Here is a 15606-nt window from a genome sequence, read left to right as displayed (position 1 = left end):
CCCCACCTCCCAGCCCCTCCTGCCGCAGCCCCTGGCCGGGGCCCAGGCTGCGCCATGGCCGCAGGCCAGGGTCGTGGGGGCAGCCATGGCATCCCTGCAGCTGGCACCGACACCCCCGAGACGGCCGTAGCTGCTCAGAGCCCCGTCCAGCCTGGCCTGGAATGTTCCCAGGGATGAGGCATCTCTCACCTCTCTGGGCAACCTGGGCCAGGGTCTCACCACCCTCAGCATAAACAGTTTTTTCCTTCTGTCCAGTCTGAATCGCCCCCTTCCAGTTTAAAACCATTCCACCTTGTCCTGTCGCAACTACTCTGCTCTCGTGAGACCCCACCTGGAGTCCTGCGTCCAGCTCTGGAGCCCCCAACATCAGAAGGACAGGGACGTGTTGGAGTGGGGCCAGAGGAGGGACACAGAGATGACCCGAGGGCTGGAGCCCCTCTCCTCCGAGGACAGGCTGAGGGAGCTGGGGCTGCTCAGCCTGGAGAAGAGAAGGCTCCGGGGTGACCTTAGAGCAGCTGCCAGCACCTGAAGGGGCTACAGGAAGGATGGAGAGGGGCTTTTCACAAGGGTGTGTAGGGATAGGACAAGGGGGAACAGCTCTAAACTAAAAGAGGGCAGATTGAGATTAGAGATTAGGAAGAAATTCTTCCCCATGAGGGTGGTGAGGCCCTGGCCCAGGCTGGCCAGAGAAGCTGTGGCTGCCCCCTCCCTGGCAGGGTTCAAGGCCAGGTTGGATGGAGCTCTGAGCAGCCTGGGCTGGTGGGAGATGTCCCTGCTACTGGCAGGGGGGTTGGAACCAGATGAGCTTTAAGGTCCCTTCCAACCCAAACCACTCTATGATTCTAACACCCTGTCCCCCCCGTCCTGACAAGCCTCCTGTACGGCCACAGTAAGGTCTGCTGGGACCAGTGCTTGTGGCGAGGTGTTTGCCCCAGCCACAGAGTCCCGGCCTGGCAGAGGCGGCAGGTCCAGGGCAGCGCCGAGAAACCCGCGGGGAAGAGACCGGTTTAGTACAAGTGTTTATTGTCTGTTCCTCAGAGGGCACATACAAATCAGGCCGGACTCCCGCTCCGAGCCGGAGTCCTAATGAGGTTAGTTCACATGCGTTTAAAAACAGCTCTTCTACCAGTACCGTTACGTCGAAACATTAAAAGCCGAAAAAATAAAAGAAAATCCCCTGGGAGTTTCCAACAGCAAGTAATGCTAGACAGAGGGAACACGGACAGACGGCATGAGGGGACTGAAGGGGATGTACGCGTTAGCTTTAAAAGACACAGTGAGTCACTGCTACCCAGTACGACCCCCCGGCCCCCCGGGGGCTGCCCGCTTAGCCGAAGCAGGGAGGAAGGGACGGGTAACCCCCCCACCGCAGGGGCTGCTAATTGCAATCAGGCAGGGGAAGCCTTTGCCCCCCTCCGCCAGCAAGATGCAGCCTTCGCGGTGAGGAAGAGCCCCGGAGCGCACTCAGCCCCGGCTGAGCCACGGCCACGGTGCCGAGCGTGGCTGCGAGAGCTGAGCTCGCCCTGGGTGCTCCAGAAAAACACCCATCACCCTGCCCGCACCCTTTGGGCTGGGAGATCCGGGTCCATCGCCATCGGTGGGATGGAGCAGGGGCTCTCCCTGCCCATGGCGAGCGAGCGAGGTGCTGCCGTGGGGAAGGGAGCCTTTGCTCGCATCCTCCCGAGGTTCCCGGGACAGCCCATGCCGAAACGGGCACCCACGAAGGATTCGGTTTGGCTCGTGCTGCTTCCCCCTGGCTCCTCGGCTCCCAGAGCTGCTCAGCCTGAGGCCCTGGCAACGCCAGGCGAGCCAGCCAGGGCGGCAGGACCGTGCCCTCCCCGGGACCACATCCTGCCCCAGGGATGCCCGAGCAGTCCCTGACCCTGTCCCGGGGGATCTGTGGTCACCCCGGGGCTGTCTCGCCAAAGGAGGGGAGCCTGCCCCAGCCCACGCTGTCGGCTCGCCCGCCCCGGGGAGCCGAATCGCCAAACAGAGCCTACGAACCAGGCAAAAACCACGCACCCGCAGTAAAACCGCGCTGGAACAGAGGCAGCGAGTCGAACCGCGCCTCCGCCCCGCAGACAACTCACAAAACCCAGAAGCAAAGCAAAGGAAAACCAGCGAGGCCAAACCGTCCCTAATTCTACAGCCTCTGAGCCCGGGGGGCGGCTCCGGTTGGGGGGCAGCAAGGGGGGGGGGCACGGGGAGCCAGCTCTGCCCGTGCGGAGCGGGAGGGTGGCAGAGGGAAGGCGCTGGGATCACTAGTGGTTGGTACCGCGTTGCTACGGGAGCGAAGGAGCCCCGGCCCGGACCCCTGCCGAGGGGCTGGTGCTGGGGGCTGCCCATCGCCCCAGGCTGGGTGCTGCAGGCAGAGGGAGCGGGAGAAGGCTCCCATCCGTGGCGTAAAACATCCCGAGCTGGTGCAGACGGGGAGGGAAAGGAGAAACCGTGAAGCATCTCCGGTCTTCCCGGTGCACCAGGAGCCTGGCTGCGGTGCTGCCCCGCTGCCGGCCGGCGTTTGGCCCCGCAGTCACTGTCAGCCGTAAGGCAGGAAGACTTCGAGACCGAGCAGAAGCTGCCGAGGGGAAGAGGAGGGTGCACAGAGCACGGGGGGAGCACGGGGCTCCCCACTGCCGGGGCTCGTCCCCCCTCCACGGCCGCCGGCCTTCCCACCGCGTCTCTTCCAGGCGTCTTTGGTTTCCACTAGAGAACTGCCGGCGGGATTTTCTCCTCCCGGGAGCTGCTCGGGGCGAGCACGTTAGGCTGGGAACTCGGTGCCGTGGTGCCTGACGTGCTCATCGGTGACCGACAGGTAGGTGGCTCGCATGCTCGGGGAGTACTGCGGGGAGAGGAGACGGGGGTCAGCGCAGCCTGGCCCCCCCAGCCACGTCCAGCCCAGCCCTGCGCTGCCAGAGACAGCCCGAGGATGGAGAGGGAAGATTGCTTCCCGCCTGTATTAATCCCCAATTAATTATCTGCCAGGCTGCTGTGGGTGAGGGGGCCAGAGCCTGCTCATAGCCTCTTCGAGGGCTGGAGGAGAGACCCCCCCTCAGCCAAGACACTTCAGGCGCTTTAAGCTCTGCTTCGCACCTTCCCGCGCTGCTGGGACGTCGGCCAGGTTTGTCCCCCGCTTTCCCGACCCAACCTGGCAGCAGATTCAGCCCCAGTCACCGAGCCTGGACGCGTCCCATCGCGAGGGGCTCACACCGGGATCCCACCACGGGCTCCAGCTCCCCTCCCTGCGCTGGCACGGGCACCGGCTGGGCTGCCGTGGCGGCAGAGCCGGACAGGTTTTAGCCCTGGCACATGTGGGAGCACGGGGTCTCTGCAGCAGCCGAGCTGGGTTTTGCCCCCTGACCCTCCCTGTCCACGCACAAACCGTACCCCGGGGGTGCCGGGGCTCACTGGGTGCCTGTGCCGGCGGCCGCTGCGGGCTGAACCCCCAGGGGCTCCCCAGCCAGAACAAGGCACCCAGCCACACCGGGAACGGGGCAGCGGCAAGCCCAGGGCAGGGGCCAAAACCCCCGGCCCCCTGCCACCGCCACGGAATTAAATTTTGTGGGAGGGAGGGGCACCAGGCATTAAGGAAGATTATTCCGAGTTTGTTATTTTGGACCGTGGAAGTCCTTCCTCGGGGACCTGAATCCTGGTTAAATCAGACCGCTCGGGGCGGGGAGATGTGCTCGGATTAATCCCCGCTGCTGGTGTCCCCCCCCCCGGGACGGGGCTCCTCGCCAGCTGCCAGGTCTGCGCAGTCGGGTTGCAGCCTCCGCGCTTTCCCCCGTCGGCAAAAATCCTCCCCGAAGGGGGAGGCCAGCGCGGTGTCCCTGCCACGGCAGCGTGCCCGGAGCCGCGTCCCCGTCCCCACTGCGGTGCCACCGCCGCTGCCGGGCCCGCGAGGGGCGAGCCGGGGGGGCATTTCTGCTTCAGGTGGAGGCAGCCAAGCAGATTAAATGCTGTCAGAAGGGAAGGGGAATTTGCACCGAGAAGGGGGTGGAGGTGGGGACCGTTTCCAGCCATCCTGACGCATGGGAGCTGCAGACCAAACCCCTCTTCTGCCTCTGCCGGGGACAAAGTCCAGCCCCGTCCCCCCCGCCCTGAGCTCTCCCTAAAACCAGCTCAGCCCCACGGGAAAGGGGATGGAGGGAGGCAGCGAGGAGGGGAAGGAGGACGAAGACCCAGCTCTGCTGCCCCAGGACGAGGAGGGAGGAGGAAGCGGCTGAACTTACTCTTGCTGGGCAACTTAGCTCCAAAATAATTGATGCAAACAAAGCAAAAAAAAAAAAGGAAATGAAAAATCAAGCAGGCGTTAACAGGCAGGGGGGGTTTAACCAAACAGTGGGGCAATGTCAACGTGCACGGGTGACTCTTGACTCCCTTTGAAAGGCAGAATAAATAAGAAATCATGCACAGAAGAGCAGCTGAAGGGAAAACTACATTGGTCTCCTCCTGGAGACCTCTCCCCGCAGCCCCGCGGGCTGGCCGGGATCCGGGTTAGAGAGACGGGCAGGAGGACGAGCTCGCAGACAGACTCACAGAAGGGTTTGGGTGGGAAGGGACCAAGCCGCAGCCACGGGACTCAAGCCCAATTAAAAAACTGCTTTGACTGCACGGAACCACGGGAGGGTTTGGGTGGGAAGGGGCCGCTGAAGGCCGTCCAGCCCAACCCCTTGGAGAGGGTCCTGCTCACACCAACTGGATCCAGTTGTTCAGAGCCCCATCCAACTTGGCCTGGAATGCTCCCAGGGCTGGGGCATCTCCCACCTCTCTGGGCAACCCCTTCCAGGGTTTCATCACCCTCAGTGTAAGAAATTTCCTCCCTATATCCAGCCTAAATCTCCCCTCCCTTAGCTTAAAGCCATTACTCCTTGTCCTATGGCAACAGGTAGGACAGGTGGAGGGGGCTGAGCTCGCCCGTCCCCACCCCAGCAGACCTCCCCGGTGCCCCCAGCAAGCGGCTTGCCAGCAGCGCAGAGGGGCTCCTGGCCACCCGGCGACCCCCCCGCCATCACAAGAAGGACTTGGCCTCGGCCGCCCACCGTACCGTGGGAGGAGGAGAGCCTCTGCCGATCAGGGGGACGTTCTCGTAGCGTGGGTTCCCACCGAAGAGCACGGCTTGGTTCCTGGAGGGGGAGAGCCCGTCACAGCGGGGGGCACGGCAAGACCCCCGCCACCGCCCCACGCCCCTGAGGTGGGGTGACGCTCTGTCCCCGAGGCAGGGGGGGACCCAGGGGTGAGCGCCTCGAGGCTGGGGGTCTCACATGTACTCGGAGACGGGGGCATTGGAGATGGTCTGCGCGGGGGGGTGCAGGCTGCTCTGGCTGCCCAGGCTGCCGCTGTAGCTGCAGAAGCTGCGGAGCTGGCCCCGCGCCGGGTTGTGGGCGGCGATGCGACGCGCCTGCGGGTTGAAGGGGTCTTCCTCGTCCATGTCGTCGTAGTCCCGCTCCCTGCGGGGACAAGGCGCTAGCGCTCACCCCCCGACCCCGAAAGCAGCTCGTCCCGTGCCCAGCCGCGGGCCCCGGTGCGGGCAGGGCGGCCGCGCGGGCGGGGGCTGCGGGCAGACCCACCGGCTGGCGAAGTGCCGCCAGGCACGCGGTGCGGCGCAGATGACGGTGGAGAAGGAGGCGGCTGCCAGCAGCGAGAAGAGGATCAGGTAGAGCAAACCCTCCAACCCGTCGTAGCAGATGCCGATGAGGGCGTCCAGGTAGTCCTGCGGCAGGAGACGGGACACGGCAGGGCTGGCGGCGGCGGGGGGGCGACCCCAGGAGCCGCACGCCCCCACCCCAGCCCCCTTCTCACCTTGTGCAGCCCCCGGCAGTCCAGCATGGCCGTGAGCTGGTGCAGACTGGTCTCTGAGGAGTTGAGGAGCTGCTGGACCCCCAGCAGGTCTTTCTGCGGGAGAGAGGGGGTCAGGGCAGCGCTGGGCAGGCCGGGGAGCAGCGGACGGGCACGGGGCCCCGGCTCCCCCCACCCCGTACCTCAGCTGTCGGGAAGAGGGGCACCGCAAACTGTATCAGGCCCTGGATCTGGATCTGCATGGTGGTGAGTGAGCGCTGGAAGGTGGTGAGAACCTGCGGGGGGGGAGCGAGCAGCAGTCACGGAGCCGCTCGGGCCCCCCCCCCTCCCCCGGCAGCACAGAGCGGGGTGTCGGCTCCCCAGTACCTGCTGGAAGGGGTTGCTCAGGCTCTGGTCACAGTAGAGGTAATAGCGAACCACCTCTGCAAAGCAAACGGGAGACATCGGCGTGAGCACCCCGGGGAGGGGGGCACAGAGCAGCACAGGGCAGGCAGCACGGCAGCAGAGAGCTCCGGACCCCCCCAAACCTCCACGCAGGTTTTGGGGGAGCAGTGGGGTTCCCCGCGCCGAACTCAGCCCCACACCCCCCGCCCTCACCCGCGCTGATGTCGCTCTCCGTCTGGTTCATGATGAACGTGTCCGGGGCCACGCAGAAGTCGCTGGTGCCCTGTGAGGACAGGAGTGATGTTCTCAGGGCTGGGCAGGATGGCACCGGTGCCCTCACCCCTCAGCTCTGCCCCGGCACAACCGCCACCTCCCCTCCCCTCCCCTCCCGGTCCCCACTCACCACCGCCGCTGCCGTGTCCACGGCCACGGAGGCCCAGCTGAGGATGAGCGTCAGCAGCCCACAGCACAGCATCCTGCGAGGAGAGGGGTGAGTACGCCGTGGGGTCCGGCCCCGCGCCCCACCGGCACCGTCGCGCCCAGCCGCGGGCTACTCACGTGGTGAGGAGGCAGCGGGAGCGCTTGGCCAGCCCCAGGCAGGCCAGGAGGCAGACGGTGAGGACGAGGATGAAGAAGAGGAGATAAGCCAACCACCTGGGCGCAGAGGAAGGCTCCGTCACACGCGCCCGCCTCCCCAGCCGCGCCGCGAGATGCTCCGGCAGCCCAGCGCCGCGGCCCCGCTCACCGGTAATACTCGACGTAGGCGACGTGGCCGGCCAGCGCGGTGAGGTCGGCGCTGACGCCGCGCCAGACGGGCAGCCCCGAGAGCTGCAGGGCGATGCTGCCGCCCAACCGTTGCACGAACTTGAGGGTCTGCAGGTAGTCCCCCCGCGCGGCCAGGAGCTCGCTCAGCTGCGCCAGGTGCTGCTCCAAACCCACCCGCATCTGCAGCGTGGTGCCCGCAACCTGGGGACGGCGGGACGGTCAGCCACGCCACGCCGGCGAGCCGCGCCGGGGGCTTCCCCGCCATCAGCCCCACGCCCAGCAGAGCCATCTGCCCCATCCATGGGATGCTGACCCTCCGCCCCATGTCAACACCCCGCGCTCGAGCCGGATCCGTCCCCTGGGATGGCCCTGCTGCGTCCCCCCCCGGCCCTTCCCGGCCACAAAGGCCCCATTCTGCGGGGTGACGTCACCCTCCCGCGCTCGGCACAGCACGGCCGCCCCGGGGGCTCAGCCGCCAGCGCAGGACGCCTGGCTCCCTCCAACTCACTGCCTCCCTCTCCAGCGCTTCAACCAAACCCAGCATGGAGGATCGACAGGACCCTGGGGGACAACAGAGGAGGACAAACGGGGGGACCCTGCCCCGCAGCCCTACCAGCGAGTCGATGCCGGTCAGGGTGTGGTTGGCGTGGTCCAGGGCGTAGAGCAGCTGGTAGACGCCGTCGTTGGTCTCGCTGTTCCCGTAGAAGCCGACGCCGACGGCCGTGCTGCGGGGAGAGAGGGGACCCCTGGTCAGCGGGGAGGGACACGCTCGCCCCAACACGTGCCCTTCGCCCGGGGGGCCAGGGAGGATGCGGGGACACCGGCTGGGCAGGGGACGCTCCCCAGAGCATTCCACTTTCGGGAGACCCCCCCTCCACCCCCTGCATGGCAGAGCCAAAGCAGACGGGATGGGGACAGCACCACGATGGGGACCGGCTCCCAGCCGGGGGACACCCGGCGCTGCCCCATGGGCTGGACGCGGCGCGTTTGCCGCTCCTCCTGCCAAACCCCGAGAGACGGAGGGCGCAGGGGCCGGGGAAAGCAGATTAGGCGAATCTGCTGGAAGTGCTGCCGCTCCCGATTAAACCGGCTCCCGGGCTCAGCCCCTGGAGGGGAGGCGGGCGGCGGGCAGGGGGCTGCACCGCGGCCGCACCGGGCCCCGTGGCGAGCTCACCGCGGCCATGCCGGCGCTCCGTGGCACTCGGGGTGCCAGCAGGCAAAGCCAGGCCGGAGATCGGAGCCAGCGGAGAGGAGGCACGCGCCCGCACGCTGCCTGCGTACGCGGTGCTCGCTCCTTCCACCGATAAAACCGACACGCACCGGCCCGTTCGCCACGATTTGGCCTTTAACGGCCGCAAACAGGCTCAGCGGGGCTGTCGCGGTGGGGTTCGAAGCCTCCGGGGAGCTGCAGGACGGTCCTGGGTCGCCTGCCGGCGGGCACCCCGAGGCTGGAGCAGCGGGAGGACCCGGGGGGGCTCCCGGGGGGGCACGCCGACCTCGTTAGTGCCGTTTCCCCGCTCCGTACGACGCTCGCAGGCAGCCGTCTCGCTCCACCCAGGCAAACCGGCCCCTTTGTCTGGCGAGCGGGTCGTGGCCGGGCAGCCGCAGGGCCCCATGTCCCATCCCGTCCCCCCCCCAGGGCCAGGCCTGCCGGGGGGCACCGGGGCTGCTGGCAGGGGGACCTCCGAGCCACGGGCTGCCGAAACCCAGGGCGGGCTTGGGAAGCCACCAGAGCACTGCCGGGCGAAGAAACGTCCCCTCGCTTAATTGTTCCGGTCACAATTAAGGCCGGGCGTGCGCGCGACCTCGCTGGCCGGATCGTGCTGCCGCCCGCCATCTGCTCCGCGCTGGGATGAGCGACCCGGCCCCGCTCCCGCCCGGGATGGCCGGGAAGGCGGCACGGCCAGGGCGGGGACCAGGCCGGGGCTGGTCCGCAGCCGGACCCCAGCACCGGTGGCCATGGCGCGGAGGGGCTGTGTTTAACAGCACAGAGCTAATTAAAGCGCGGAGCCCCCTCGGCGACGGGGGACAGCAGCGGGTCCCCGTCCTCACCAGCAGACGAGCCCGGCGGTGACGGCCATCCAGGTGACGCAGCAGGAGCGGGGTCGCTTGGCCTCGGCCTCCCGGCCCCTCTTGCAGCAGCACAGGCAGACCAGGTAGGCGGTGAGGAAGAGGAGGTTGAGGCCGAGGCAGACGGCGGCCACCAAGCCCAGGAAGAGCAGCGACTGGGGAGCGGAGAGGGGGACGGTGAGCGGCTGTCGTGGGATGCTCACGTGGGGAGTGAAGAAGGGTCCCCACGCTGCGGGCTGCAGAGGTGGGGGTGCAGAACCCCCCCTCGAGGGGTGCTGGGGCTCCGACTCTGTCCCCCCCAACCCCCCTCCTCACTGAGGGGTCCCAGCGGGTGCCAGGAGCCGGGTGCACGGCACCTCCGAGGCGATGGGTAATCCCCCCCTGCTTTGCACCCCCCGAGGGGTGGGGGGCACTGGTGCTACCCCCCCATCCCACCCCCATTGTTGGGTCCTGGCAGGGGGCTGAGGCGAGCGGTGACCCCCCCCCTTCACACCACCCAAGGGTGGGGGGCACCGACGCTACCCCCCCATTCCTTCCCAATTGAGGGGTCCCGGTGAGTGGGCGACCCCCCCTTCACACCCATCAAGGGTGGGGGGCACCGGTGCTACCCCCCCATCCCTCCCCCCACTGAGGGATCCCGGTGGGTGGGTGGTCCCCCCCTTCCGACCCCCCTAGGGTGGGGGGGCACCGGCGCTACCCCCCCCATTCCTTCCCCATTGAGGGGTCCCGGCGGTGGGTGACCCCCCCCTTCAGCCCCCCTGAGGATGGGTGGCACTGGTACTAGCCCCCTCCGTCTCCCCCCCATTGAGGGGTCCTGGCAGGTGGGTGAACCCCCCCCTTCAGACCCCCCCCCAGGGTGGGGGGCACCGGCACTACCCCCCCATTCCCCCCCATTGAGGGGTCCCGGTGAGTGGGTGACCCCGCCCCCTTCGGACCCCCTCAGGGTGGGGGGCACCGGCAGTACCCCCCATCCCCCCCCCACTGAGGAGCCCCAGCAGTGGGTGACCCCCCCCCCCTTCAGACCCCCCTAGGGTAGGGGGCACCGGCGCTACCCCCCCCATTCCTTCCCCACTGAAGGGTCCCGGCGGTGGGTGACCCCCCCCCTTCACACCCCCCAGGGTGGGGAGCACCGGCGCTACCCCCCCATTCTCCCCCACTGAGGGGTCCCGGCGGGTGGCCGAGGCGAGGGGTGACCCCCCCACCCCTTCCCACCCCCCGAGGGGTGCCGGGGCGGCGGGAGCCCGGGGTGGTGGTGCCCGGTGCCGGCCGTCCCGGCGGGGCCCCGCGGATGAAGGGAGCTTTGTGCGGCCGGGAGATGGCAGCCGGCGCCGGGGGGCTGGCCGGGTGGGGGGGGGTCCCGGGCGGTACCTGCTGGTAGCCGGGGTCCGACGGGCGGAAGGCGGCGGGGACGGGCTGGAGGCGCAGGCCGCGCCGGGGCAGCGCGTGCAGCCAGCCCGCCCACCGCGGCGCCAGGTACACGGCGCGCGCGGCCGCCATGGCGGGGCCGCCGGGCTGAGGGGACGGGGGGGGGCGCGCGCCGCCACGCCGCGGGGATCGCCACGCCCCCGGGGTCGCCACGCCCCCTCCTGGCCCCGCCCGGGGCCCCGCCCCTCAGCCCCGCCCCGCCACCGCGGACCCTGTGCCGGGCGCAGCGCACCCCGTCACAGCCTCCCCCCTCCCCGCTATAGGGGCACCGCGCCCCCTCCCCTCCCCCCCCGCTATAAGAGCGGAGCTCCCCCTGCCCCGTCCGCTATAGGAGCCCCGCGCCCCCTCATCTCCCCTGCTATAAGGGCACCGCGCCCCCTTCCCCTCCCCGCTATAGGGGCAATGCACCCCCTCCCCTCCCCTCCCCTCCATAGGGGCCCCACGCCCCCTCATCTCCCCTGCTATAGGGGCACCGTACCCCCCCCCACTATAGGGGCCCCACTCCCCCTCCCCTCCCCGCTATAGGGGCACCGGTCCCCCTCCCCACCCCAGGCCCGCACTCCATAGGGACCCCACCGCGGGGGATGCAGCCGTGGCCACACATAGGGGCAGGGGCTGATCCGGATCTCACTCTGGCAGCCACGGCCCCACCGGGGTCCCCAAGTACCCGGTGCCCACCCTGTGCTCGAGCACCGGCCCCCACGGGCACCCACTGGGGTCACCGGTGGCATCACCTCGCCCCTGCACCCAGCCACCCTGCGTGGTGACCATAAACCCACGGCACACCCCGGGCCCTGCCACCCCCCTCTCAGGCGTCACCGACCCCCACAGCTTGGCCGAGACCCCCTGGGAAGCCACCCCAGTGCCGCCCAGTGCATCCCAGCACACTCCAGTCCCAGCTTGGCCCCCCCTGCCCAGCCAGGAGCAGCCCGTGACCCCCTCAAGCGCCGCTGGACCCCGGGGAAGGGGCTCTCACGGGGGCACGTGCCGAAAGCGGGTCCCGAGCCCCCACAGCGACACACCAGCGCCGTCCGCCCAGTGCCACGGGAAAGGACAACGGGACGTGGTGGGGGGCACATGGTCCAGGTTTTTATTTCTTGTAAGAAATGTGGAGAAACCCGTGCGTGAGCGGCTCATTTCAGCTCCTTCACGGCCAGACCTGGGGAGGAGAGAGGGGAGTCAAGGGTTGGAAAGGGTCTGCTCATCTCCCAGCCCACCCGGCGCGGGGGCACCGCCGCAGAAAGGGCGCTTGGGACCCTCCAGCTCTGGGCACAGGACAACTGAGTGGCCTCAACCCAGAAATGGGGGGGGACACGGTGGGGCAGGGTCACTGGGCAGCGGGAGGGCCCCCTCGCTCCCGACAGCCCGGGGACGCTTCCCAAGCGGTACCTGGGGGCAGGGACTGCTTCAGCTTCTCAGCCTTCTCCTTGTCGGTGATGACCAGGGTGTACAGGTACCGGCTGCAGCGCACCTTGAACTTCACATTGTCCTTGTTCTTCTTGATCTTGACCGCTGCGGGACGAAGGGACAGCTCAGGGGTGACCCCACGCCACCTCCCCCCACCCCTCAGAGGACGACCGCAGCCAAAGAAAACCCAAACTCGGTTATTTTTTCCACGCTGCCGTCGCTAACAGCTGTGGTCCCGCAGGCTCCTCGCAGCCAGCAGCTTCGTGTCGAGGCCGTTTGGCTTCGCAGCAGCAGTTTACGACCAGCAGTGTCAAAAACTCACCGCGCCGCAAGTTTTCAGCGGAGCGTGACCGTCCACACCGGGCTCGTTGTTCACCCGCGTCGTCTTCTGCAACCCAGCGCTGCGCTGGAGCTCGCAACCCGGCTTCCCAACGCCGCAGCCAGCGCTCCCAACCCCCTCCACGTCCCCCCAAAGCTATTTTCTCCCAGTAGCTCGCTCAGAGCCATGGTCAGTCCCTCTCCTTCCCCGCCGCTCGGCGTTACGGGAGCTGCTGCGAAACGCGGAGCTGGCTGAGCGGCGCGGAACCGCTTCGTGAGGGGCTGCCACCAGCTACCACAGCGTTGCGGTGTCAAGGCGCCTGACACCTTGCAGCACTTTGAAGACCACAGCAAACCAGAGACAGAGGGACACTCGCCAACAGTCTCCAGCGAGCTTTAGCGGGGGGCCTGGCCAGAGCACTCCGGGGTGAGCAGCAGCGGAAGCAGCGTGGCTGAGCGGGCATCAGAGCCCCAGTGCCCCGAGAACCCCAGTCCTGGGCCTGAGCCCCCACAGCAGACCCCACCTGCGGCACCCATCCCAGCCTCCCTCTGCCCAGCGTGGCTTTGCTCCCCAGCAGCGGCCTTGGCCAACACCCAGCAAAAGCTGCTTTAAATGTTGTGAATGCTGCGCTCAGCCAAGGCCTCAGCATCGCGGGTCCCTCGGTGCAAGCGGCTCGGCCCCGCAGCTCCGCGCCTCACCCACAGCAGCCTCGGCACTCACACTTCGCGTCCTTCCTCCTGGCTGTCAGCAGAAAGTCTTTGATCTCCTCAATCTTGCGAGGCTGAAAACGAAAAGAGAGACTCAGGGTACGGAGGGCAGCCGACAGCTCACTTCCCAGTCTCTGCCAGCACCCCCAGCTCAAAGCCTCCAGCCCCACAGCCAAGAACCCCCCCCAGCAGTAGCTGCTCCGGGGCACTGCTCTTTCTCACAGCCAGAATCACTGAATCCCAGCATGGTCGGGGTTGGCAGGGACCTCTGTGGGTCACCCAGCCCAACACCCTGCCCAGGCAGGGTCACCCACAGCAGGCTGCACAGCACCGCGTCCAGGCGGGGCTGGAATATCTCCAGAGAAGGAGACTCCACAGCCTCCCTGGGCAGCCTGGGCCAGGGCTCCGTCACCCTCAGAGGGAAGAAGTTCTTCCTCGCAGCCAGGTCACGGGGAGCCTCTCCTCCTCTCCACAAACCAACGCGGGGGCCGGCATGATCACCCCCAGCACCAGCGCCCTGCCCGGGGCCAGGCAAGGCAGGGGCCTCCCCGCCTCCTCAGCCCCGGGGGAGGATCCCCCCCTCCCGCCAGACCGCCCCCAGCCCCACGGAGTGAGCTGAAGGGCAACGCTCGCCCTCCCCAAGCGTCTTCTCCTCACCATGGTTCCGGCCCGGGCTCAGAAGGCTCCAACCTGCGACAGAAACAAAACAAGATGGCGTCAGCTCAACGCCATCGCCCCAAAACTACCACCCGCCATCGGCATCCCCGCGCCCGCCCCGCGCTCACCGCCCGCCATCCGGTCGCCCCGCGTCCCCTCTGCTCCCTCAGCCCGCCCCGGGGCCGCTCAGCCCCGCACGGCGGCGGATGGCGGCGGATACCGGCAACCCCCCTCCCTTTCTCCATACTCACGACAGCTCCCTCTACGCAGTGATCGGAAGTGAAGCGCTCACTTCCGCATCCAGGCCTTAACCCCGCCCCCCAGGAGAGCCGCCACGGCTCCGGCGGAGGGACAAAATTCACCGGGTCGCGATGGCGGGCCGTCACTCCTGCGATGAGTTGGCCGGGGGTCTCAGCCCGTGCTGCGCGGGTTAACGGAGGGTATGCGGGGAAGCAACGGGCAATCCCGGCTTCCCCGGTCCCTCCCTAAGCTGCCGTGGAGGAGGAGGAGCATCATGGCCGCCTGGACGGGCTGTTTGCAGCCTCCAGAGGCCCAGCGTCTTTCGGGGGGGGACCCGTCGCAGGGCTGAAGCCCTGCGCCGGGTCCCCCCCCCCACGAAAGACGCTGGGGCTCGACGGTTCGGGCAGGGCTGTAATGGAGCAGCTTTGCCACAAGAGAGAGCTTCAGCCCCGCTCAAAACCCGAAACCACCCCAAAACCCCCTGCAGGAATCCTTGGGGGGCAGGGCCTTTGGGGTGCTGAGGCGCTCGGCGGCGATGGTTTGTGGGTGCTTCGTCGCTTGGCTGGGGACGGGGGCTCACTGGGGACAGTGGGGTCGGTGGGGGCAGGGGGCTGCGTGCCCTCCCCTTGCCCACAGTTTCCAGTTCTGCCCCCCAAAATCTCATGCTGGAGGTGTTTTGGGAGGGGTCACCCACCCCACGCTGGCTCTGGGGACGTGCCACCCTGCGCTGGCCATCAGCCCTGGAGCCCCTCGGCTCGTGGCAGAGACCCCCGGTCCACACAGGGACCCCCCACTCGGGTGGTTGCCTGGAGGGGCTGGACCCCCAGTCCACGGAGGGATCCCCCTGGTCCATGCAGGGACCCCCCCATTTGGGTCACTGCCTGGAGGGGCTGGACCCCCAGTCCATGGAGGGACTCCCAATCCACACAGGGACACCCCACTCAGGTCATTGCCTGGAGGAACTGGACCCCTGGCCCATGCAGGGACCCCCTGCTCCATCCAGGGACCTCCACTTGGGTCAATGTCTGGAGGGCCTGGACCCCCAGTCCATATGCAGGGACCCCCAGTCCACGCCGGGACCCCCCACTCAGGTCACTGCCTGGAGGGACTGGACCCCCAGGTGAGGAGGGACTTGGAGGCAGCGGGGCAGCTTGTCTGGGTCCAGCGTTCCCGGGATGGGGGGAGGGAACCGATGGAGCTGGTGGCTCCCGGCCGGCTGATGTGGCACCCTGACCCGGCACCCCGCTCCGGTGCGGCACCCACAGACGGGGGGTTCCCATGAACAGGGAATAAACCATCGGGAAAAGCAAACTCCTGCCACGAGGATTTTGGGCAAAGCCTTCCCCGGGAGCGTGCCCCGGTGCCGTGGGTCCCCCCTCCAAGGCCCCGCGTGGGGCCGAGCCCCGTGGGCGCCCGCTTTTGACTGGGTGCCAAAGCTGCCGAAGATGAATTACCTGCTGGTCCCTGATCTTGCGGCCATGACAGTTTTGGAGGTGGATAATTAATTATCTTTGGCTTTTAATCACTGCTGGTGCTGGTGGGGGACGCTGGTGGCAGCGCCATGTCGGGTGTTGGCAGCGGGGAGACGTCCCGGCATCCCACAGCCCTCCCACCTGGCCGCGGTCCCACCAGTTGCTCCCAGTACCACGCAAAGACCCGTTACTGGGACGAAGCCTGCAGCCAGGGCAGGAGCTGTGGGGCTGCTGCTGAGGGGAGGGTTTTGGGGTGGGATGATCCCCCCCCCCCCCCGGCACCAAATGAGTTTTTAAATGGTTTGATTTACTCCTCTCGTCTCCGATGGGCTGATCTACTCTGCTGCCTTTTAATTGCGCCGAA

The 15606-nt window shown here is 67.9% G+C and overlaps 2 protein-coding genes across 6 annotated transcripts in view; both read right to left on the bottom strand.

The window, feature by feature from the left end:
* Positions 1 to 1019: 1019 nt before the first annotated feature.
* TTYH2 (tweety family member 2) lies at positions 1020 to 10512 on the bottom strand. The gene is made up of 14 exons (XM_075440727.1): positions 10384 to 10512; positions 8998 to 9170; positions 7559 to 7670; positions 6926 to 7146; positions 6739 to 6834; positions 6584 to 6656; positions 6394 to 6463; positions 6163 to 6218; positions 5979 to 6071; positions 5800 to 5892; positions 5568 to 5710; positions 5262 to 5447; positions 5045 to 5123; positions 1020 to 2839 (listed from the first exon to the last, which is right to left on the bottom strand). Exons 1-14 carry the CDS (start codon positions 10510 to 10512, stop codon positions 2759 to 2761), a joined length of 1605 nt encoding a protein of 534 aa, XP_075296842.1. The 3' UTR covers positions 1020 to 2758.
* A 995-nt stretch (positions 10513 to 11507) lies between these two features.
* RPL38 (ribosomal protein L38) overlaps positions 11508 to 15606 on the bottom strand; it is a 488213-nt gene continuing 484114 nt past the window's right edge. For 3 of the 5 annotated variants that reach the window (XM_075440988.1, XM_075440989.1, XM_075440986.1), the window contains exons 2-5: positions 13531 to 13563; positions 12887 to 12947; positions 11830 to 11952; positions 11508 to 11599 (exon numbers count right to left, since the gene is read on the bottom strand). In XM_075440988.1, coding sequence (XP_075297103.1) covers positions 11574 to 11599; positions 11830 to 11952; positions 12887 to 12947; positions 13531 to 13533 — 213 coding nt within the window. In that variant the 5' untranslated portion in view covers positions 13534 to 13563 and the 3' untranslated portion in view covers positions 11508 to 11573. Of the gene's footprint in view, positions 11600 to 11829; positions 11953 to 12886; positions 12948 to 13530; positions 13564 to 13777; positions 13867 to 15606 lie in introns of those variants that run through there. The other 2 variants (XM_075440985.1, XM_075440987.1) reach the window with 2 other exon arrangements.

Source organism: Opisthocomus hoazin, chromosome 21 (assembly GCF_030867145.1).
Source record: "Opisthocomus hoazin isolate bOpiHoa1 chromosome 21, bOpiHoa1.hap1, whole genome shotgun sequence".
Taxonomy (NCBI): Eukaryota; Metazoa; Chordata; class Aves; order Opisthocomiformes; family Opisthocomidae; genus Opisthocomus; species Opisthocomus hoazin.
Note: the sequence above shows the minus strand (reverse complement) of the source record. Positions and strands in the feature narration are given on the sequence as shown.

Excerpts from the sequence above, each read along its gene's own strand:
- TTYH2 (XM_075440727.1), bottom strand. The coding sequence starts at position 10,512 with ATGGCGGCCGCGCGCGCCGTGTACCTGGCGCCGCGGTGGGCGGGCTGG. Across the intron at positions 9,171-10,383 it reads CGGACCCCGGCTACCAGCAG|TCGCTGCTCTTCCTGGGCTT; the intron begins GTACCGCCCGGG and ends TCCGCTCCCCAG. Across the intron at positions 2,840-5,044 it reads GAGGCTCTCCTCCTCCCACG|TACTCCCCGAGCATGCGAGC; the intron begins GTACGGTGGGCG and ends CTCTCCCCGCAG.